At 34.9% G+C, this 25,094-nt stretch overlaps 2 protein-coding genes across 5 annotated transcripts in view; one reads left to right on the forward strand and one right to left on the reverse strand.

Moving 5' to 3' along the window:
* Aass (aminoadipate-semialdehyde synthase) overlaps window positions 1-25,094 on the forward strand; it is a 117,332-nt gene that overhangs the window by 80,394 nt on the left and 11,844 nt on the right. The gene's annotated exons all lie outside the window — the stretch shown is intronic.
* Window positions 13,885-25,094, reverse strand: part of Ptprz1 (protein tyrosine phosphatase receptor type Z1) — a 165,185-nt gene continuing 153,975 nt past the window's right edge. For all 4 annotated transcript variants that reach the window (XM_063241532.1, XM_063241528.1, XM_063241524.1 and 1 more), the window contains 8 exons: window positions 24,305-24,451; window positions 20,966-21,059; window positions 20,557-20,630; window positions 19,265-19,393; window positions 18,264-18,410; window positions 17,487-17,629; window positions 16,707-16,842; window positions 13,885-15,606 (listed from right to left, as the gene is read on the reverse strand). In XM_063241532.1, the coding sequence (XP_063097602.1) occupies window positions 15,466-15,606; window positions 16,707-16,842; window positions 17,487-17,629; window positions 18,264-18,410; window positions 19,265-19,393; window positions 20,557-20,630; window positions 20,966-21,059; window positions 24,305-24,451 (1,011 nt within the window). In that variant the 3' untranslated portion in view covers window positions 13,885-15,465. The remainder of the gene's footprint in view (window positions 15,607-16,706; window positions 16,843-17,486; window positions 17,630-18,263; window positions 18,411-19,264; window positions 19,394-20,556; window positions 20,631-20,965; window positions 21,060-24,304; window positions 24,452-25,094) is intronic.

Below are 25,094 nucleotides of genomic sequence, written 5' to 3' on the forward strand. Positions count from 1 at the left end.
TGTCCCTGTTTGGGTTTTACTACCTTGAGAAATAATAGTCAACTGTAGAACTTCCTTCACCTCCATTGCGAGGATCTTTTCTGTCTTAGAGCCTCTTCTGATGATGTTTCTTTTTCCAGTGTATCTTTAACACCTATCATGGGATCTGACATAGTTTTGTGTGTGTGTGTGTGTGTGTGTGTGTGTGTGTGTGTACATGGGTATAAATGGCAGCAATGTCAGACTAGTATTGATACTTATAAAGCCAGTGTAGCCACAGTGGGAAGGTGTGATCAAAATGGAAGTGAGAATTAGAGAACATTCTTGTAGGCTTTGCTGATAGGTAAGAATGCTTCCGCTTATTTTTAAGCATTGGTTATTAATGCTAAAGAGGCACATTCTCTTGTTGACATTTCCCAAAAGTACAAGTGTGGGTAAAGGACCTCAGCTTGTGATATTTGAATCAACTTCAACTAGTGAAATCATTGTGTGATAAAAGGTTGAAACAATTCAGGATGGAGAATAGATTGATATGATTAGCTTTGTGCTTCTAAAAGATTTATTTGGCTGCAGTGCTGAGAATAAGGGAAGAACAAGAGGAAGATGTGCTTGGAAGCTACAGCAGCAGTGGATGAAAGGGAAGATACTTAAAAAGTGATGAGTGGGTGATAGCAACAGCATCTAAACATTTCTTGTATAGACTGCTGAATTAGTGTTCAGAACAAGAAGAAAACTTCCTAGGTATTGTAAGAAGAAAGGCACACAAGGCAGTAAGACTACAGGCACGTGCTCACAAGTAGGTTCTTACGGACTGGGAACCTGGAATGAGAAGATGTAGCTCTTACTGCTAAAATGCCAGTACTTGATACCTCAACTTGCAGAAATATCATTATCTCTATACCCTTGCTCATCAATGGGAGCCAAGAGGACAGAAAGAAGACCTTTGTTCACTTGGTTATTCTAAATTCTGGCCAACAAGTCGGAAATCATGAGCAAATATATAATAAGTAATTTATTATTACATTGCAATTAATGGGAATATAATACTATCTTCAGACTTTATAGTTCTCTATATTAGAATTCGAGATGCAGAAGAATCTGAGAAATATAGTGGAATTTTTAGGCTTTGAAGTATAAGAAACACGGTAGCTATTACTATTGCTGTGTAGCAAACTACCTCAAAATGCAATAGTTTAAAACAGCTGTCATATATTTTTCTCATCAACTTGCAACTGGGGGATAATTCAGTGTGAACAGCTTATCTCTGCTCTCCACATTGTCACATGTAGTCTTTTGATTGGAAGGAAGCTGGAGAATCTATTTCAAGATCTCTTGCTTCTATAGGTGACTAGTTGGCTCAGCCTGCCAGCTGGAAGCTCGAATAAATAATGGGTCAATACCTTCATACTTTCCAGGGCTATGTGGAACAGCACAGAATGGTTGTGCTTTTCCAATAGAGAGCATGCCAAGAGACTCCAAGTGAACACTGTTTTGTGAGTTGACCTTGGAAGTTGCCTACCAACTCTTTCATTCTTGTTGCAGATCAGCCCAGATCCCAGAGGAGGAGGGTAGACTCTGTTATGGTTGATAGATTGTGTCAATTTGAGAAGTCCAGAAGCTTAACTGACTCAGCAGCTCTACATCCTGAGGTGTAGAGGACAAGCCCCTACTATAATAGGATATTGTTCACTGTGCCAGTTTGAGAAGGTCGGAAGTTTAGGTGATTCAGCAGGGGGCCAAGGTCTTTAGTTCGTAACATCATCAGCCTGTGCAAGACCAGGGCACGCAGCTGGTGATTGCTACATCTACTCCTGAGAGGTAGGCAGCATACAATAAAAGGAGAGACTGATTGCTGCAAGGAGAGACTGATTGCTGCTCCAGTCTATGCCCTCAGCTTGGACGTTGTTTCCTGGCTTCTGGGCGCAGATTGTTTGGCTTCCACATGGGACTCGTTAGCCTTCTGTCACAGATTCTTCAGTGCTCCACCATAGATTCATCAGCCTCCTGATACAGACTTGCAGGGGACACTGCCGTAATCTCCAGCCCTTGGGCAGAACTGTTCAACCTCCAGCAGGCAGACATGCTCTGCATGCTCCCTTCATCTGACTTTGTGGCTCACCATTGTAAGCCAATCTTGTAATTTCTTATACATTTGTGTATCTGGTGTTGTATCTGTTTCTCTAGTAAACCCTGACTGATACAGGCTCCATTTATCAAAGGGATGAACGCAAAGAATCACATATGAGATGAAAGATACTGTCAGGCTCGTTTTTGGAGAATACAGTCTGTCATACGAAGGTTCCCTAGAAAAAGAGTAGCATATAGGTAGATTTTATGACTGCAGAGTAATGACCCCATTTATCAATCTTTCTCATTGTCATTATGTCTTTCCTCAGTGGATTTAATTAGCTTTTAAACATTTTGGTTTTTTCTCCGAGTGGTTCACTGCACATTTCAATGCACTCCCTTGGGCTCAAAATTAGAATACTGCATAGAAAAAATAAAACACTTTTAATTTTAAAATCCCCCAAAGCCTCAGAAGTGCATAATTTAAATTTCCTATGTCTTATAAATCACTGAGGAGATAAAGAGGCAGTTAGAAATTGTTCAATTTTAGTATTTTATCATTAAAAACTTTAATGCTGATTGTTGCAATCCAACAGCTTGTTAAATAAGTCATTCATGCTAAAAGATAATTGTGTTGGTTCATCTGCCTGTAAATAATTCCAAATTAAGACAACTCTGCTAGAATTGAAATGAGACAGTAGGAATCTGAGACATGTGGTAAGGAACATGTTCAAAATTGCAGAGACAGTATTTCAAATTGGCATGTTTGGGAAGTTTTTCCCAGATCATTCTGTCTTGTGACCTGCTTAGAATATGTCCTGGACAATAGACAGATTAGAAGTTCTTGTGTATGTAATAAGTTTTATTTTTATACTATGTTTTTAAATTCTTACTTCAACTCTAGCTTTTCTTTTAAAAATTAATATCCAAAGAAAAATATTAGTAACTATAATTTAATGCCAAGAATATATAGATTTTTTAAAAACTGAAATATTTTTCTTTTATGTGTCTTTTTTATATTATAAAGAGAATAAAACAAAGCAAAGCAGATCACAAAATAATGCATGCAACACAGGATTTCAAAATAAGACAACAGGAAATCAACAGTGGCTACCACAATGTCTCTTGTTTTCTTCAGAATAGTTGTCCATATCTTCACACACAGTGAATGCAAACAAAACAAAATAGTATGAAACTGATCAAAATAAAAGAATGAAACCATTACAGGCCTTCAAAACCAGACAATAGGAAAATCAACAATGGCTATGGTAATGTCACGTGTTCTCTTCAAAATAGCTGACTATATCTTCACATATAATGAACTGAATTTTAGAAAACTGACTTAAATCAATCAAAGAAAAGAATAAAAACATTATTGGACATCAAAACAAGATGATAGGAAAAAAGGAATGGCTACCATAATGTCTCATTTTCTTCCAAGTAGCTGTTGATACCATTACATGTAATAAAACCAATTCTTATAAATTCTTTTTTTTTTTTTCCTTTGGTCTTTTTCATTTTTATCGGTACCAGGGATCGAACTCACAACTGCCTGCTTGCAAGGCAGGCGCTTATGCCGCTGAGCTAAATCCCCAGCCCCTAATTCTTATAAACTCTTTAGAAGATTTAGGCATGTGTAAGCCTATGCATGTACATCTATCCTTTCTCTATTAAAGGGAAACAAAACAAAACAAAATACTATAAAAACAAGAAACAAAAGAGACAAATATATAACACTAATGAAGAGCCCAAAACAATAACAATACAGATATTCAAAACAAGGTGGAGGGAACGTAATTAAGGTTGTTATTTTGCAGTTATCTTCAAAAGAGTTATCCAGACTACCAGACATAAAACATGCAAAATTTATCTAATCCTGTAACTATTAGTTGTTTTCTTCTAAGAACTAATAAAATTAGTAGTACAAACATCTTAACTATACTAATTGTCTTCCTTCTTTTCTCCTTTCCCTCTCTGAGTTATTTTTTCCCCTTTGAGAAGTTTTTACCCTTTCACAATAGCGGAAGATTTTTTTTATCTTATTTACTTTTACAGTTTCTTATACTAGGGAGACAACATGGTATTTACACATGTGAATTTGATTTATTTCACTTATTAGTGTGATCTCAAGTCACACCCATTTACCTATAAAAATCTCAATGTGATCCTTTTAATAGCTAGTATATTTTTGTATATTATATAAAAATACCACATCTTTTCTATCCATTTCTCAGTTGATGGGCATTTGGGGAGGGGTGCATATATATCACTGTGGTATGATGGTTTCGGTTCTAGGAATATACTCAGAAGTGAAATAGTTGGGTCAAATGGAACTTCCAATCTCAGCTTTTTGAGGAAACTCCAGACTGATTTCCACAGTGGTTGCACCAGTCTACACTCCCATTAAAAGTATTGAAGAGTTCCTTCTTCCCCACAGCCTCTCCAGCATTTGTTATTGGTGGTTTTATTGATCCTGGCCATTCTTTCCAGAGTGAGATAGAATCTCAGTGCTGTTTTAATTTGCATTGTTCTAATGACTAATGATGATGAACATTTTTTCATGTATTTATTTGCCATTTGTATTTCTTCAGCTGAGAAGTGTGCATTTATCTCAGATGCCTATTTTTGGATTGGGTCTTTGAATTTTGGGGGTCTGATTTTTTTTAAAAAATTCTTTATATGTTCTAGATAGAAGTCCTTTGTCTGGGGGACAGTTGACTAAGGTTTTTCCCCAATTAATGGGTTTTCTTTTTACTCTGTTGAAGATTTCTTTTGACATGCAAAACTTCAATAAGATGAGATCCCAGTTGTTGATTCTGGGAAGTATTTCCTGTGCAATTTCATTTTTGTTCGTGAACTCTCTACTTTATCCTTATGTCTTCAAGGTTTCTACCTACTTTGTCTTCCAGCAGGTTTAGTGTTTCTGTTTTAACATTTAGATCTTTGATCTATTTTGACTTTAGAGTAGTAAACAGTGATAAACATGGGTCTAGTTTTAGTTTTCAGCGTATGGGAAGCCAATTTTTTCCAGCACCACTTATAAAAGAGGCTATCTTTCTTCCAGTAAATGTTTAGCCTCTTTGTGAGTGTGTTTGTAGTTGTGGTCATATTTTTAATCTATTCCATTGATCTTCAGGTCTGTTTTTATTCTAGTACTATGCTGACTTTATCACAGTAGCTTTGTTGTATAACTTCAAGTCAGGGATTGTGATGAATCCTGCCTTTCCTTTGTTGCCCAGAATTGCGTTTGCTATTCTAGATCTCTTCCTTTTTTTTATTTAAAGAGAAAAAAGAAAGGACATAAAAAAAAAAAACAAAGCAGTAAAAGGGTACAAGTAATACAGAATTTCAAGAAAAAAATATACAGTAAGAAATCACTAGTTAATAGGTTACATATTGTCTTCCTAGAAACAGTTGTCCAAATTATAAAATTAAAGCTTATAAAGTGGAAATTCATACAGTGATATTGGAGACAGTTCCATTCAATGATCCAACAAAAGCTCAGTAATATGGTTTTCCATCCTACCCACTCAAACATACCTGTGCTTATATCCATCCCTTAGTCCACCTTCCTTTCTTCTCTTTTTTACAATAACAATTACACTTTTTGGGTTTTATTACTGCCACAGTTCTTATAACTTTTTTTGAAGAGAATACAACCAAATGTGACTAAGCAAAACAGAGTCAGAACAGAAGGGTATCCTAGGTCTCTTCAGGTTCCAGATGAATTTGAGAAATGATTTCTCTAGATCTGTGAGGTATGTTAATGGTATTTTGATTGGAATTGCATCTGTATAACAAGTTTTGGAGAATGGTCATTTTCAAAATGCTTGTTCTTCTGTCCATGAACAGGAATATCTTTCCATTTTCTGAGATCCTCTTTGATTTCTTTTTTCAGAGTACTGTAAATTTCACTGAGAGATCTTTTACTTCCTTTGTTAAACTGATTTTTAAGTATTTCATTTTATGGATACTATGATGAAGGGTGTGATTTCTCTTGTTTCTCTCTCTCAGTGAGTTTGTTGTTTGTGTCCAGAAATGCCACTGATTTCTGACTACTGACTTTGTATCTAACTACATTAGTGAATTTGGTTATTATAGCTTGAAGTCTTTCAATGGATTTTTGGAGGTCTTTTATGTAGAGTACCATGTCATCTGCAAACAATGATACTTTAACTTTTTCTTTCCTATCCTTATTCCTTTTATTTCTCTCTCTTGTCTAATTGCTCTGGCTAATATTTCCAGCACTATATTGAATAGAATGGTGACAGTGGACATCCTTGTCTTGTTCCTGATTTTTGAATAAAAGCTTTTAGTTTGCTGGCTGTTGGTTTGTCATAGATGGCTTTTATCAGATTGAGGTAAAGATCATCTACATTGATTTGCTGAAGGTTTCATATTATGAATAAGATTTTATGAAATGTGTTTTCTGCATCTGTTGAAATGATCATATGAGTCTTGTCTTTGGCTTTATTGGTATGATGTATTAGTTTTATTCATGTGGGTAAGTTGAACCATCCTTGCATTCCTGGAATGAATCACTCTTTGTCATGGTGTATAATCTTTAATGGTTGGCTTCATTCTTTTTGCTAGTATTTTGTTAAGGGTTATTTCATCTACGTTCATGAGTGAGACTGGCCTGTAGTTCTCTTTTTTGATTGAGTCTTTCTCTGCTTTTGATATCAGAGTAATACTTTGCTTCCAGGAATGAATTAGGGAGAATTGCTTTCCTTTCAATTACATGGAAGAGTTTGAAGAGTGTTGGAGGTAAGACTTTCTTGAATTTCTTATAAAATTCAGTAGTGAGTCCAACAGGATCTGGGCTTTACTTGGTTGGTAAAGTGCTAATTACATGTTCCATTTCATTAACTGAAAGTGTGTTTTTCAGCAGTTTTACATCTTCTTGATCCAGCTTTGGTAATTCATGTTTCTAGGAATTTTTTTCATTTCTTCTGTGTTATCAAATCTATGAGAGTAAAGGTTTTTGAGGGAGGTTTTGACAATCTTCTGTATTTCCACAGGGTCTGTAGTGATTTTGCCTTTTTAATTCCTTATTGCATGGATCTGAGTTTTTTTTATCTCCTTTTTAAAATAAAGTTGGCTAGGGGTCTGTCAATTTTATTTATTCTTTTAAAGAATCAACTCTTTGAATCATTAATTCTTGTATTGTTTTATAAGTCTCTATTGCATTAATTGTTGCTCTGAACTTTATAATTTCTGCCCTTGTTTTGGCTTTGGACTTGACTTGCTCTTTTTTTTCTAGATGTCTCAAGTGTAGCATCAGGTTGTTTATTTGTGTTTATTATGCTTTCTTGATGTGGGAATTCACTGCAATGAATTTCCCTCTGAGGACTGCTTTCATTACATCCCATAGGTTCTGGTAAATTCTACTAGTATTTTTGTTTTCTTATAGATATTAATTTCTTCTTCAATTTCCTCTGTGACCCATTGGTTATTCATGAGTGTATTATGTAATTTCCATGTCTTTATGGAGTTTTTGCAGTTTCTTTGTCATTAATTTCTAGTTGCATGGCCTTATGATAATATGTATGGGATAATTTCAATTCTTTTGCATTTACTTAAGCATGTTCAGTGGTTTAGTATATGGTTATATTTTAAAGAATGTTCTATGTACAGCTGAGAACAATGTATATACTGATGTTGTTGGATGGGACACCCTGTACATGTCTACTAAGTCCATTTGTTCACAAGTTTGATTCAGTTCTATTATTTCTTAGTTGATTTTCTGTCTAGTTGATGTTTCTTTGTGGCAGTGGGGTGTTAACATCTCCTGTTATAATTGTTATTGCTTGATTTTTCATTTCTATTAATATTTATTTTACATAGCTGAGTGCTCCATTTGGTATATATATATATATATATATATATATATATATATATATATATTACCTCTTCATCTTGAAGTTTTCCCTTAACTAGTATGTAGTGACCTTCTTTATCTCTTCTGATATTTCTTGGTTTGAAGTTCATTTTGTCTGCAAACAGAATAGCTACCCTTGCATTTTGGGGGGGGGTGTCCTATTGCATGAATTATTGTCTTTCAACCTTTGACTTTCAGTCTATGAATTTCTTTTTAGGTTAGATGATTTTCTTGTATGCAACATATGGTTGGATGTTGTTTCTTGATCATTTCTGCCAGTCTGCTTCTTTTAATTGGTGAATTGAGGCCATTTACAATCATGGTTTTAACTGATATATATTGACTTATTTTTGTCATGTTTTCTTTCTGCTGTTGGTTCTTTACCTTTCCCCTCTGTTTAATTGTTTGTCTTGCTTAGTGGTTTCTTTCTGTTGGTGTTTTTGGAATTGTAGTTGTTTTTATGTTTATCTAGAATACCTTTCAGTATTCTTTGCAGGGTTGGTTTGGTAGTCATGAAGTTCTTCAGCTGTTGTCATGGAAATATCTTATTTCTCCATCAGTTTTGAATGACAGTTTTGCAGGATGGCATCAATCTAGGTTGGAAATCATTTTCCGTTAGGACTTCAAATACTTCACTCTATACTTTTCTTGACTTCACTGTTTGTGTTGAGAAGTCTGCTGTGATTCTGATGGCTTTCCTTTGTAGGCAATCTGTCTCTTTTCTCTAACAGCTTTTGATACTCATTTCTTACACTGAATTTCTAGAATGTTGATTTTTATACATACGAGTGTAGATTTATTAGTTATGGCTAGCTGGAGTTCAACATGTTTCACTTATCTGTATATCAGTTTCCTTTCATTTGTTTGGGAAGTTCATGGTTATTACCTATGTAGTCTTTTGGTATCATTTATAAGTCCAAATTGTTATACAGATTTAATGTAATTCCAATAAAAATACCATTAGCATAGTTCATATATCTAGAGAACACATTCTAAAACTCATCTGGAACTAGAAGAGACCTAGAATAGCAAAGGCAATCCTGGGCTGCAAAAGCAAAGCAAGAGGCCTCACCATCCCTGACTTGACATTATACTAAAATGTAGTCAGCATGGTATTGCAAAAAACCAGACCTGAGGGTCTATGGAACAGAGTAGAAGGTGTAGGCGCAACTACAAAGACAGTCAGCTTATCTTTGACAAAGGGGCCAAATATGTTCACTGGAGAAAGATAGCCTCTTTAATTAATGGTGTTGGAAAACCTAGCTTTCCACATGCCAAAGACTAACACCAAACCCATATCTATTACTAAGTACTAAACTAAAGTCAAAATGGTTCAAAAATATGAACATGGCTCCAAGATGACACAAAGAAAAAATACTTTAAGAATGATAGGTGTTAGCAAAAAGGCAGGAGTCAATACAAATGACATAAAGGGACTATTTACAGAAATAATAGCAGAGAACTCTCCCAAGCATCAGAAAAGGACCTGACATATAAATAAGTGATTACTTTTCTCTCATTGCTGGGACAAAATACCTGGCACCTCAGATGAGGGAAAGAAAGGTTTGCTTTGCTTACAGTTTATGGAAGTTTCATCCATAATAGTTGGCTCCAAGGCAGGGTGGCATGGCACCAGGGCAACACTTCAAGGCAGCAGCCAGAGCAGAAATAGGGAAAACAAGTGTTTTTTCCTTTATATTGTACACAGGCCATCATTCTCTTCCAGGGATGGTATAGCACTCACAGAATCTCCTTGTCCTCCTCTTACACCAGAATGGGAAGGTCTACACAGTAAGAACCCTCACTCCCTAATGAGTCTCTTAAAATTCTAAACTGCTCAAGTTGATGCAATGTGTCAACCATAACACATATAGAATTCCAACTAGCCATAATCAATAAACATACAACCAGACATATAATAATCAAGATCTCAGAAATTCAGCACAAGACCAGAATAATAAAGGCTGTTAGAAAAAAGAAACATCATCTATAAAGGAAAAACCCATCAGAATCATGACAGATTTCTCAACACAAACTATCAAATTAAGAAGAGCTTGGAGTGAAGTATTCAAAGTCCTGAAAGAAAACAACCCAGATTGATGTATCCTGCAAAACTATCTTTCAAAACTGATGGAGAAATAAGATACTTCCATGAAAAAGAACAACTGATGGAATTCATGACCACCAAACTAACCCTACAATGTGTACTAAAGGATATTCTAGAGAGACATAAAAATGACCATGGTCCCAGGAGCAACATCAAAGTGAGATCACCAAGAAGAGCAGATAACTGAATGGTGGGGAAAAGCAGAGTACTATAAACAGGAAAAAGGCATAGCACAGACAAACTACGCATGATGGCATAACCATTAATGTAGATGGCCTCAATTCACCAATAAAATGAAACAGAGGCAAAGTAGATCAAGAAACAAGATCCATCAATATTCAGTATACAAGAAACACTAACTTGAAAGAAAATTCATAAATTGAAAGGCAAGGGAGAGGGAAAAATACAGGGATACCTTGCCCATCACTACAGAATAAATAAAAAATACATGACAATTTTATATAATGGAAAGCTACTCAGCTATAAACAAGGATAATCACAAGTGTCTTGTAGGTAAATGGATGCAATTTGTGATCAACCTCAAGCTCTTGGATGAAATGGTTTGGACTCACACAGGTGAACATCATGTTGTCTCCTTAGTGTAAAAAAACTGAAGGACTTGGTGGGATCCAAAAATGTACAATAAATATTGTGAAAGTGAAACTGAAAGTAAAAAGGGATGGTGGTAGTCATTGTTAATCTCTATTGAGTTTTAAAGTCCTGTATCATTTTATTATTTTGTTTTGATTTCTTACTCTGTTTTGTTTGGTTTGATTTTGTTTATATCTGATGGCATGAGCAGCTATTTTAATAAGACATATTATGGTAACCATTGTTGATTTCCTATTATCTGGTTTTAATATTCTGTATAACTTTGTTTTATTTTGATAGATTTTATTCTGATATGTTTTATTTGATTTTATTAGGTCAGATGGTATGGGCAGCTATTTTGAAGATAACAAGAGGCATTATGGCCACCATTGGTCATTTCTTATTATCTTGTTTTGAAGTCCTGTATCATTTTCACTGCTTTCCCCCACTGTATTGTTTTGATTAGCTTTATTCTGTTTTATTTTGTTTGTTTTTATTCTCTTAAAAATGGTTTTTAAAAAGAATTTAAAAAAAATCAAGTCTCCCAAATTCAAAGATCTAATCCAAAAATGTGCATCTGACATGAATATGCATCTCAGATGAAGAAATACAAGTAACAAATAAATATGAGAAAATGTCAAATGTCATTGGCCATTCAAAAGATGCAAATTAAAACAACACTGAGTTTCCATTTCACACCACAAAGGATGGCTATCATCAATAAATCAACCAAAAACAAATGCTGTTGAGGCTATGGGGAAAGAGGAACCTTTGTACACTGGTGGTGGGAGTGTAGAATGGTACAACCATTGTGGAAATCATGGTGGATAGTCCACAAAAATGAGGATTAGTGGTCTCATTTGATCCAACTATTCTCCTTCTGGGTATTTTTTCAGAAGAATCAAAGAGAAAAAAATCATACCACAGGGATATATGTGCACCCATGTATATAGTAGCACAATTTGTAATAGCTAAATCTTGGAAACAATTCAAATGTCCATTAACTGAGGAATGAAGAAAGCAGACATGGTATTTTATATAATGAAGTACTACTGTTCAGCCATAAGGAATATAATCTGGAGCCTTTTACAGGTAAATGGATGCAACTAGAAACCATACTTAGAAGTGAACTAAAGCAAACTCATATATGTAAACATTGTATTGTCTCTTTAGTATAAGAAACTGAAAAAATAAACAAGATCCAAAATCTACAGTAGATATTGTGAAAGGGCAAGAAATGGCTCAAAAGGAAATTGCAACTGAGATGAATGAAAGGAGAAAAGGAAAGAAAAAGAAAAAATCATACATAGACAAAAAGTAGGTAAGATAGTTGTACTACTGATTTTAGTTTATTGAACAAAACTGTTTATGCTTGTTTAATTATGCCTGCCTATGTATGAGCAAGATTACTTTGAAGATAATATATAACATATTAGCTTTTGTTAATTTCCTATTATCTTGTTTTGATATTCTGTAGCATTATTTTATTTTCTCTTTAAAATAATTAGATAAATGCTATGAATGTAAGAAACTAATGAATGAAATTTTAGTAATGATGAAGATAAATGAGACTGATTTGAATTGCTTACCTAACTACAGTATTTTTATCTGTTTTAAAATAACGGCTATCTCAGAATTAAGGCTTAAAAGATGAGAAAAGATTTCATACTGGGATAGAAAACATTAAAGAATCTGTTTCAGGAGATATTCATTAGAATTTGTGTGCTTATGCTTAATTATCTTCTGTGTTCATTACATAATCATTTTCTCTTAGACAAAACTCCAAAGCAGTTATTTGTTCCTGGGATGAAGACTAAGGGGAAAATACACAAAATTACTATAAAACAAGGAGAAAAGGAGATAAAGTCAGAAAAGTAATTGAAGATTGTAACATTAATCTACACATTTCCTTCCTGGAATAGTGAGAAAGGAGAAGTACCTTATACTTTTTTGTATTGAGACGTACTTACCAACATTTAGGGTTTTTCCCATGCAACAATTTGATGGAGGATTTTGTTTTTGTTTTTGTTATTTTATTTCTTTTCATGATAACTGTTTTAAAATGAATCTCTAAAAAGATAGGCAAGGTAATTATTTTAGCACTATCTTTAATTTTAGTGGAAAATTTTCTGATACTGCTTAAAGAAATTAGAGGCTCTCTAAAGTTTTGTCACTATGGAGCAGCGTTTAGAATTGATTAGATATTGTGGAGTCTCATCCCAAAGTTTCTAGGCCTGTTAATTGTTGAGTAGTAATTCAAAATCTGCATTTCTAACAAGTTCCCAAGTTCTATGGTTTGGGTAGAGTTTGAGTGTGTTCTCTAAGGCTTCTTGTGTGGAAGCTTGGGCCCCAGTTTGGCAATGTGAGAGGTGGTGGAACTTTCAACAGCTGGGATTGAGTGCAAGAGGCTGTTGTGTGGGGTTCAGGTAGTTCTCATTGGCCCCATGTAATTCATGAGAGTTGTTATACGAGAGGGCCTTCCCTCCTTTTTTTGCTTCTGATCTGATCATGTATCTTTGTCCACTTAACATAAACTCTCTCCACATCACCCACCATGGCAGGTGTGGCTCTCTAAAGGCTGAACTAAAAGGGGGCCATTGGATCTTGGACTTTTAGCCTCTATACGTTATGAGCTAATCAGCCCTCTTTATAAAATATTCAGATTCAGGCATTTGTTACAAAAAACAAACAAACAAACAAACAAAAAAACAAAAAAAAACCAAAAACCAAACCGAGATTAGACATTGGTTTTGCTGTTTGGGAACCACACTTTGAGGAATGTGGGTTAAATGACACTTCTCTGGTTTTCGCTTTCAGTCCTGATCCAGGGCGGTGATGATGGGTTTAGTACTGTCCTTATTAGGCAGTAGTAATGTCAAATGTCCCTGGCTAAGGCAAGAGATGGCTTTCAGTACCAAAGTCTGCTCATTGCTAATGGTCCTGTTTTTACTACACTTCATTTCCATATAGTTCTTGAATCCTAATGATTTTCCTCAATATAGACCTGGTACCTTTGTGATTTATGACTTCCGGGCCTTTGTCTATCTACCTGGTTTCCAAACCCTACCTCACAGGAACTTTGCTAATAATGGAATCTCTGGTAAATCTGCCTTCTTTTGACTCACATCTTAGCTTTAAACCAAAGATCCCCACCATTTCACGGCATATGGTACATTTAATTTCACTGCAACATTTTCATAATTCTTTGTTTTCGCTGCTACAACAAAATATTGTATAAGAAGTGATGCATTACAACAGATATTTATCATAGTTTTATTTGTCATAGTTCTAGAAGCTGGGAAGTGCAAGAGCCAGATGCCGGCAGACTTGAGGATGGGTAATGGTTTGCTTTCTTCTAGATGCCTGTCTTTTCACTGTAAACTTACACAGTGGAAGAAGGGAGGGATCTCTCAGGCCTCCTTTGTGTTTTTCATTTTTTTGGTACCTGGAATTGAACTGATGACCTTGTGCTTGCCAGATAGGTGCTGTGCTGCTGAATTGTATCCCCAGGCCCTCATTTTTTAAGAACTTTTTTTGAGGGGGTACCAGGGATCGAACTCACCACCTCATGCTTGTCAGGCAGACTCTTATGTGCCTCTGAGCTAAATTTGTGGCCCAGGCCTCCTTTATATGGAGGTTAATCTCACTCATAAAAGCTCTGCTTGTGAGACCTCCTAAGCTCTCATCTCCTAATAACATCACCAGAAGGGTGAGATTTTAATATATGAATCATTAGGAAACATGAATGTTTTGACCCTAGCACTCCAATAAGCAAATAGAAATACATGATTCTATTTATTAAGTCGTCAGGTGTAAATAATTTAACAGTAAGAGACTTGTACCATGTCAGCACTCATTGCTGTATTTTAAAGAATGTAATATTTTGCATTTCCTGTAACAATTTGAGAACCAGAGCTCTATACTCCAACTCATTCCTCTGGCCTTCTTACATCCCTGTGGGACAATATCCATAGGTTTTCTGTCACACATACCTCAGCATAACATTTCACAAACAAACAAAAAGTTGATGGCAATATTTATATTTATGTTTGCAATTCCTTGGATAAAAACCATTTAAACAATGTTTGGTAAGGTGTTATTTTCATAAAAACATCTTTCAAAACAAATGCATTTCTATTTTCCACAAAAGTTAAAATTACATGCTTGAACAGAGTTAATCCCTTAGATAACACAATACTATATCAGAAGACTTGTAGAGTAAGACCAGGTAATGGCCTACATTATTAAACTAAACAATTACACAGAACTAGAAAACTGACTCAGTAGTAAAATATAAAAATCTACAATTATAAATATAGATTTGGTCCATGGAGAGACACTAGAGCAGTATTTACAGTAAGTATCAGATTATTTCTACTCTAAGTAAATATTGCAGTTGTAAAATGTTCACTATCATAGTGGAAAAAGTGGTTTATTTACAGTCTACTATCTTAAAGTAACATTTCTAGGAAACTGGATGATTGCTACAAATACAGCTAAAAATTTAACACTCAAAACAGCATTTTCTTTAGTTGGGAATTCCTAATATCTATAAATTGGGAACTTCTGTTAAAATCAATATGAAAAAAATACCACAATTATATTTTTAGAAATACTGTAAAATTCAATCATTTTAGTTTAAACATAATAAGTGAATTACAAGAAATCTTTCAAAAAGGCACACATTGTTAATAATGTAAATTTGGCAATAAATTCCTATATCGTGAAAGTTACTGTTGGATGATGTAAAATAGACAGATTAAAAGAACTGGACTGATTTTCTTAATTTTAGATAGAGGAACACAATGCACAGATGTGTGGTCCTCCACCCTTGTCTGTTTTAAACTAAAGACTCTAAGCTCTCAGCTATATTTCCATCAGGCAAAGCTGCACCATTACTGTCCAGAGAGGTGGATGGATTCTCTTCCTGCCTCGTACTGACGAGGCTGAGGACCACTTTGTAGAGAAACTGATACTGCTCCTGGAGAACAGAGAAAAATGTTATAAGCAGGGAGCTCAGTGAAGATACATACTTGTAAAAAGAAGGCATAATTTTATAAATACTTTAGAACTGCTCATAGAAGGCATTGCGCTAAGGTCTTTGTTATACTTGCCAGAAGTATATGATCTATATTAATGTCTCCTGATTAAATTAAACTTTCAATTAGCAAACATTCATTGATTTAGAAAACCTACCCACATACATATTCCAACTATAAGAACTCTATTTTTCCCCCTTTGTTTCCCAGAATCTGAAGGTGATATGGTACCGTTCTGTCTACTTTGGCACTAAGTTATCTGTAACCTGCTCAAAAATAAATTTGTTACTCTCTTTACTGTAGTTGCTATGAAATTCACTGGTTCAGTCTGTTTATAGAGAGATCTCAACGACTGCACTACTGTCCCAGTGACTCATGCAGAGCACAGTTCTTTCATAAGATCCACAGTTTAGCAAAGATAGTCACACTCTTATCAGTCTGACTGGTCTCATACTTTGTTTTGAGAAAAGCTGTTTGTACTCTTGTATTTTCTTTATAAAACAGACAAGAAACTGAAGGCAAGCCAAAAATTTCTACAACCATCTAAGTTTCTCTCTTTGTGATGTCTGCACAAGTTCTTTACTATCTTTCGAGTTCCTGATTCTACAATAATAAAAACCTCCAAATTGTTTTCAAAGTTGAGACTGGTTGCCAAGCATGCACATCTTTCCCTTGTGCACGTCTCTCTGTATGTTACAAAGTATTGAGGAACTAGCTCCTGGTTAACTTCAGAAACTGAATTTGGCTTGAAAAAAAAGTGAACAGTTCCAACATTTGCCTGAGGTCTGTCTTCGTACTGTTCTCTGAGGCTAGAAAGAATCTGAATCCCAAGAAAATAAACATTTATTTTGCTGAGTAAGACAGTTTGTTAGCACATTTACTGAGAATATTTTTAAAATTTATAGTAAGTCATAAAAAGACATGGACAGATTTAAAATTTTGTATCTATCAATTTTCTGGAAGATGTGGGCTTGTAACAACTTGAAAATTAACTGAGTAGTGTAATGGTAAAAAAAGTTTGTCTTGTTGCTTCATTACTCACAATGTCAGCAAAGACTCCTGGCCTCATCAAATTGATCATCTTGGCCACCTGGTAAACATCCACGGAATTTTCTCTTTCTAGTTGGTGCATTAGGGTTGTCAGAGCACAGAATGTTCCTGCCGTCACTCCTCCATGCCTTGCAACAAAAGGAAACACAAAGACTCCATTCATATGTGTCAAAAACACATTTGAAATTTACAGAGAATATATCCTTGAAAATTTTTCAGTAAAGACATTGAAAGTTTTAATGACTTCTCTTCTTTACTCTTTCTGTGGACAGAAGTTTGGATTAACTGGAAACATTACTAAATATTCATGTTAGTAGTAAAGATGCATAATATATATGATATATAACTCTAGTATTTTTATTTATAATAGAAACATAAGAGAGATCTAATGAATAAAAAGACTTCTTTTAGGGAATAAAATATACATCAAATTTACCCCTTTCTCAAAAAATCAATAGCTGAGACATATCTTTCAGGTTAATTCCTATAACTTTTTTGAAATAAAGTTAATCCTTGGTGCTGAAACACTCTCATTGTACAGAATTTTGTCAGCATTAAATGCCAGAGTAGATCCCTGTAACTATGTTTCTGTCTTCTGCTGCAATAGGAGCTTCAAGTAATGTAAGAAAAATATTTTATATTATCCATTTTGATGATCCACCTAAGTCATCACAGTTGGCCCAAATCACTTGCTAGTTTGAAAACAACAGAAATACACACACACAGCCAGAGGATTCTAAGCTATATAGACAAAGTGAAATGTGAAACTTACTCATCGTGAACAATCATAGGACCATCCCTATTGGCAGCTTCCTCTTTGATAATACTTATAAGTTCGAACGTTTTACTAATGGGACTATCTGGATTTGGCCATTTGGGACACTGAAAATGCCTCACTTCAAGTACATAATCATCCTAGAAGAAGAAAGAACAAAGTAATGATTTTAAAAGAATTGTATCACTGACAGTAGTCAGGTAATAAAAGCCAGTGTTATGCATAAGCACTGATTCATGAGTGAATTACATTACACCCTTCATCACAGAAGGACAGGTAATTGCAAAGTAACATTTACCTAGTATAAATCTACTTAATGGGACAGAAAAATTTCTTTCAATTGTTTCTTTTTAATTCTGAAACAAAAACCCTATTTGTTGGTTTATCACTTGAATTCTAAAAACACATAAAAATATATATATGAAAGTGAATTAGGAGAAATTTGATTTTCTGGATGTAGAAGTCAAGAATTGTGTAGCTTAGTGATGACTAATTGTTTAATGATTCTGTAAGATTTTGAAAATGAAATTGAAAAAGAAGTATCTGTTATTTGGGTAACTCAAATCATAATCTTTTTTTTAATTTAATTTAAGTTTTGGTGTTGGGGATCGAATTCATGACTGCATGCTTGCAAGGCAGGGGCTTATGCTGCTGAGCTATATCTCTGGCTTCATAATCATTTTTAAATCATAAAACTTCTAAGAAAGATTCTTAAATCAGCACATTTAACATTTTGTTAAGATAAAAAGTTCATCATTTTACTTATTTCCATACCTGTGTAGCTTCTAAGATAAAGTCTTGAATTATAAGTTTTTCCTCATTAGATAGACACTTTTGTTCTTCAGCCATTAGAGTGACTTTAAAGCTCTCACAATTTATAGGCTCATCTTTATTTGGCCAGTAAACAAATTCATCTTCTGCCTGAGAATTCAAAGCCAAAATAGAATTTAGATTTTAATAAAGTATTTCACAAATCAGATTTGAAATAAAGTTAATTGACTGGGACAAATTTTCAACTCAAATTTTTGTTTGAATATCAAAATTTACCATTAAAATCTTCCTGACATCTTAAACCAGATTGATATGCAAAATAAAATATTAAATTTAAGAATCCAAGCAATTATTTTGTTATTTTGTGCTGTTGGCTTACCAACAGCAATGGTAAGATTGCTTCTCTAACCACCAACTGGTTAAGAAAGATTCAAATAATTCTGAGAGTGAGCAATTTCTAGCCTCATTTGGAATGGCCAATATAACTTTACAGAAAAGAACTGAATATCAGAGTTGAATATACGTATGAAGCTCAAATAAGATATTTAATTTTATTTGGGGGAAGGTTCAAAAATACATAAAATAAGAATGAACATGTCCTTGATTTTCTTACACCCCCCAAAACATCTGTACTGTAGTAGATCATTTTATCCAACTCAATCATTTAAAAAAAAAATTCTAGGATACCCTAATACGAAGAATTTTAAAATATCCTAATTTATTTTATTTTAAAAGTATGAACAAAATCATGCATACTGATATCATTCATAGCTATAATCCTAATTTCATTAAGCAATGCCATGTAAGGATTTGATCTGTGACTTTTACACCAAGGAGAATATATAATGAAACCAAGCCCAAAGGTAGACAGGGTCTGATTCCAGTAACCTTCGAATTTTGGTTATAGACAAAATGCCTTTGCTTACTTGTATGCTGAGTGTCTGGATATTGCACCCTGATATTTTCCTATAAGGTTAGAAATAAAAGTGATCTAAGGAACCTACCATGTTTTGACCATCAGGAATCATAACCACCAATTGGGCATTATGATCCCATATCATCCTCCAGAAGTCCTTGATGGTGTGGAGCAGTGGATGCTGGGTGATGATAAACTCATGGCTTTGGTAATAACCCTGTAAAACCAAACAGAAAGGGCTTTTTAAAAGCCCTTGAACTTGATTTCCTTAAGCAAAAGTAGTATCTATACGGTAGATTGTATAAATAATAATGTCATGGTTAGAAACAATGCTGGGCACTTCTCATATGCTAAGGACAGATTTTTTTCTTCTTCTTAAGAAATTTGTTTCTTACGGTAGTACTATGAGATAGTAACTATAATTCCCACATTAGGAGTGATTAAACTGCAGCATAACAGTTAAAGGCTGTGACCAAATTTCTCTCAAAAAATGTTGTTTTCAAGTTTACCTATCCTCTCTAGGAGCAGACTTTCTAAAATGGCTGTGGAAAGTGTTTCTTACACTAGATAGAGTAGAAACATACAACCATTTGTAATTCTCACTTTACACAAGTCCCAATGTCAGAACGCTAAGCTGTACACCTATTCACAATAAGATTCTTTAGTGTGTAGACAGCCTGGATGCCTTTCCAGGACAACATTCAGTTTCTCAGATTTTGCTGTACAAACCTGGACTCTGGTACCATGAGATTAATCATGATTTCTATGATTTTATTTACTGAAATCATTAAGCCCCTACTCTGGGGTCTTTTAGATCCCATGCCTTTCCTAGACAGACTCATTTGAAATTAGGCATGTGTTTCTATGTCACTATAACATGGCTTCCTTTCCATGCATAGATATGCATGGGAATGATTCACCTGCTGGATAAAGAGAATAGAGGCTTTGGAGTGGGAAGAGAAACCTTTCATCTAAAGCCAACCTCTTTACTGACTGTCCTAAAATAGTAAGGTCACTCAACAGTCATTGAAATACTTACGTCTCTTACAGAGAATCAAAATGCAAAACAACAGTGTTCTATCTTTAGAGACTCAGATTCCCAAATGAGCCTACCCTGCAAGGTGAGAACTGTACTGCGAATCCAGAGTGCTAATGTCCGTGAGGCTGGACTTGCCAAGGCTGGTGTGTTATGGTTTGCCAGATCACTGCCTTGGGGAAAGAAATGGAGCCTTTCAGATGGGCAAGTTTCATGCCTACTAATCAGCCTTAAAGATGAATATAATTGGGCTCCTGTGACCACTTTTTGGTTTAGTTTGTAATTTCTTCAATCTCAGCACACAGAAACATTGAGGAATGCTTGTATCCTGCGGTCTGACTTACCATGATATAGGAGGCATTGATATAGTCAGTGCTTTCTCCACTCAGGGATGAAATACCAACCCTTGATCTTTCCACTAGAACACAGAACATTCATTGTAAACAGCCACGTTCATAGCAACTGGACCATTCTCCTTTAATACTCAAATACAAAGCACTTTCCAAATTCAGTGTCTTTGATTTTTAAGCTCTTTGTTACACATTTCATAAGACTAAGCAATGTTACACATTTCGATAAGACTAAGCAATTACGAGTTTTTAACAGTTACATATTAGGGCTAACTAGAATAACAGCAATCAAATATAATAAATAGAGTATATCCCATTTGTTGTAAGTTATATAAATAATACCACATTACATATAAGTCCTTTATCATTAGAAGATGTTTTTTCAAATTTCAGTGTCACTTACCGGGAATGATGGAAGAAGTTCTGTTCTTTTCTCTGTTGCATTGTTTTAAGGCTGTGGAATAGTCACTCTGCTGAATATTAGACTGACTCAGAAGCTGAGCAAAGGAAACAAGGAAAAATGCATGTTATTCAACTTAAGTCCCTTCAGTATTCAAACATACAGGCACATCCATACCTAAGATAATGCAGATTTATCTGACTTGTTTTGAAAGAATTCTGTGGATTTGTTTTAAGGTACTCCTTGGGACACCTGTGCTTTTTACCATGGGAAGTGGAACATAAGCAGAGACTTTTTACTAGTTTGACTTCCAGCATTGAGAAGGCCTTCCTTGATCTCCCCCATACACCGCACCTACCTTTTCCTCTATTGAAATCTCACAGTGCAGTTAGGATGCAAATGACATTACGTATGGATGTGTGCCTTATATGTATATAGTTAGAATTTTATTAATTGATTCTGTTACTTTTCATTACATGAATAATGTACCTTCTCCTTATCTATTCTACATCTAGTGAATGTTTGGGTTATTTTCAACGTTTTGCTATTTTCAGATTTATAGTGCTGAACACCTCTTTCCTGCTTCTTAATGTACATGTATGGTTTATATTTATTTTTGAAAGTTTGATAAGTGAAAAGTGTCACATGATGATTTTGATTTGTGGCCCCTTCATTACTATGAAATTGTGAATTTCTGTGCTCATTAATAATTTATATTTGTTGCTTCTTTGATGACTGCCTATAATTTTTGACTTCAGTATTTTTCTTTATTAGTTTGTAGGAGTTTTGTTTTGAATAGAAATATATAGTATGCTAAAAATGTAAATATCTTTGCTTTTTTTAACCAGATTTATATTCAATTTGTTATCTTTAAAAGTTCCACAAACTGTTTTTATTGAAGAAGTAATTCTCTATCCAAAATCATTAAAATTCCCAATAATAATTTAGGAAGTAATTCTTTCATCTTTGTGTATTTAATCTGTCTAGAATACATTTTAGTGTTTGAAATGTGGTAGAGATCTAATTTATCCTTTTCTTTCATATAGGAATTTTACTGGTGTTAACTGAGTAAACTGACTTTTCCTGATTTGTACTGTCGTCTCTACTACAGAATAGGTTTTCTCACATGCAATTTCCTGTTTGTCAGTTTTTAAACATTATATCAAAGAACAATTTCCATATATATTCCCCTTTTCCTTATCTTCTTTTTTCAATAAGATGGAGTGTTTTACTTCCACGTTAACTTAGAAACTGTTCTCCATTTTCCATGATAAAACCTGCTGGAAACTTGACTGATATAACATTGACCTTTGTATTCAATATAAGGACAATCAGTGCCTTGGCAACATTTCCATTTCCAGTTATTTTACCTCAGATGGTCCCCTGCACCTCGTACCTCTAATGCATGTTATTCAACTTATTTCAAAATAAACCTTTTTCTTTATTAAGGAGTCTACCTCACATATTTCATGATAGTAACAAAAAGCTGACCAAATATACCCACACAAAAAGTACATCCAAATCAGGGAGGTTTAGAAGTAATCTTACTATTTTTCCTCCACAACCCTCAATCATGTACCTCCTGCTCTTAATTCTCCTTTATGGTGAATTATATCACCACCTCACAAATATCCAACCCCGATTCTAGTAGTAATGCTTTTTTCTTTGCCTTCTCCAAGGCAGTGCTTCAAATCAACAACCAAGTTCTACACTAACCTCTTAAATATATCATACACAATTCTACCTTAAGTTGACTCCTCTGTACTCCTACAGAAACCTAGTTGACTTCTATAAAGTCGCTTTTCACACTGCTTTGAGGGCTCCCCCCCACCTCTATTTCCCATTAGATTGAAAGTACTACAAGAGTAGGAGCTAGGTGTGTTTTTTTAAAAATTAATGTTTATAATGAGTACCAACCACAGAAACTCAGCCTCTTATAGTTGTCCAATAAATATTTGTCAAATAAATAAACATGCAGTTTGATTCAAGGAAACTTTTCCATGGATAAACTTAAATGCTTCCTGTTTATAAGCGAGTACACATACGCAGCTATGTTTCCTCATTTATGTTGTAAACAGCTAGATCAAATATTTGCCTTTTCAATTGGATTCTGACCTATATTTCCATTGCCATCCTAGATTATTCAGCTTAATCTATATCAACTCTTATGAAATTATGTAGGATGCAAATAATATTTAAAAGAGAATTATGTTCAAAATGGATGATAAAATATTAAAATTGTGTCATTAGAATGGCTTTCACATAGGTGAAAACAGACCCTAATAACCTAATTTTAAGGTTTTACATTTTTTTTTATTTAGAACCAGCACTGATACTTGTCTTTCCCCAAAGCCTTTTTTTCATGACTCAGATAGGTCTGACTGTGGACATCTGTATTCCTGACAAGTTCTAAGTTTAGCATTCACCCCATCTTTCCAGAACAGAAAAAGCAAGGATAAGAGAGAGGGCAAAACATTGCAGAGGATTCACGGGGGCTAACAACTTCTCTGTGGTAGAGTGGGGGGAAAATGAGGAAAAGAATGGAATCCCAATTTTGTGAATGCTCCTGGGCTTTTTCAGGATCTTCAAGTGTCTTCCTAGTCCATTTTTTAGAAGTATTTGCATAGGATATATCCTATGCAATCCAGAGGATAGCATAGGAATCACAGGGAGTAAAGTAATAGCCTCTATTTCTAAGAGGGCTATGGTTCTGTAAATCCTCTGACTCTAGGCATAGGTCTGCTAACTTTTGCTGTGTGAATTCTTTACTTACTGATTTCTGAAAGCCAGAAAGCTAGTGTTGTAAGAAGTATGGTACCAGACAAAATATGTTCCCTTCTTGGGTTTGTTGCCTTGAGAGGTGAGTGGGAGAAAGTGGGGTGGAAGAAGCTATTGTTCTGGGGTGGCCTATTCTAGTCCAAGGATTTCAAGCGAGACACAGACTTTTCCGAAGAGTAGTGGGAACAGCCTGAGCCACAGCACTCCTGGTTAAGTGTCTGTTCTTTTTCAAAGCAAAAAGAGCACTTACACGGTTTGTATTATGAGTTCTGTCTGTTCATTCTGTTGTCCTCTGTGCCCTCCCTTCCTGGCCCAAGTCTGCATTTATAAAAGTTACTCTAGGGTTTCTGAGAACTTTTCCTCTTGCTACTCAGAATTAAGTTTCTCCTTGAAACTTACTGTGGGGCACTGTAACCTACTGTAAAGAGGAAGAATGGTTCAAATACAAAGCCACTGTATAAAAAATGTTCTTAAACTCTCCACATTGCCTCGCCAAGTCAAATGAGAAGATGCAGGGACATCAGATTCTGTGGTCATGTTGAAGGGACATCCAAAAGAACTCACCTGGAACTGTTTCTCTAGTTTTGTTTTGCCTGTTGGTGCTGGAATGAGGAGCGCATTAACGTAGGCGTGGATATGACTGTCTGGCACCTCAGTTTCTTTACTGAGTATGGCCTCAACCAGGGTATCATGGATGAAGACATACTGTTCCTGGAACAATAGTAACAATGGACTCAAATTTTCTTACATATGTGCAAAAAAGTGTATTACCTCCCACCAACAGACACCAAGTTTAACAAAATGGTGGAAGACAGAGCCCATACCAGATTACTGACCAGACTTGGTCAAAAGTCAGACAGTGGCAATAGGTGGCTGAGGGAGAAATAATCTCTTTCACGTAACACCTCTTAGTTTATTATATATTCACATTTATAAGAAGGCAACAACACAGAAGGAGACAAAGAAATGTCTTCTGTGCCTCTCTTTAGAGTCTGGCATTTTTGTATTCCCATGAGTACTTACCTGGCTGGTATACTTCTGGGACGCTTCCCTTTTTGCAACTCTCATTCTCTTTATAGCTATCACACGTAATTTATATCAGTTTCCTCAGCAGCTTTTAGTAGTACTCTGGCATTTCTTGTGTGGACAATCATCTGATCTTATCTGACCAGAAAGTCATTTTCTAGGTGGATGTTTGGTTCCATTTCTGAAGCCCCCTCAAATACACGTTTCTGATTGTTTTCTACCTGGCATCTATAGTTTTTAATTTTAATTCATTTTTTTAAATTTAGAAATAATGAAAATAAAATAGATATTCAGATTCTAGTCTGTGTTCTATCTGATCAAATTATAC

This window comes from Cavia porcellus, unplaced genomic scaffold, assembly GCF_034190915.1.
Source record: "Cavia porcellus strain 051 isolate PalLab524CR breed Dunkin Hartley unplaced genomic scaffold, mCavPor4.1 scaffold_2, whole genome shotgun sequence".
In the NCBI taxonomy this organism is placed as follows: Eukaryota; Metazoa; Chordata; class Mammalia; order Rodentia; family Caviidae; genus Cavia; species Cavia porcellus.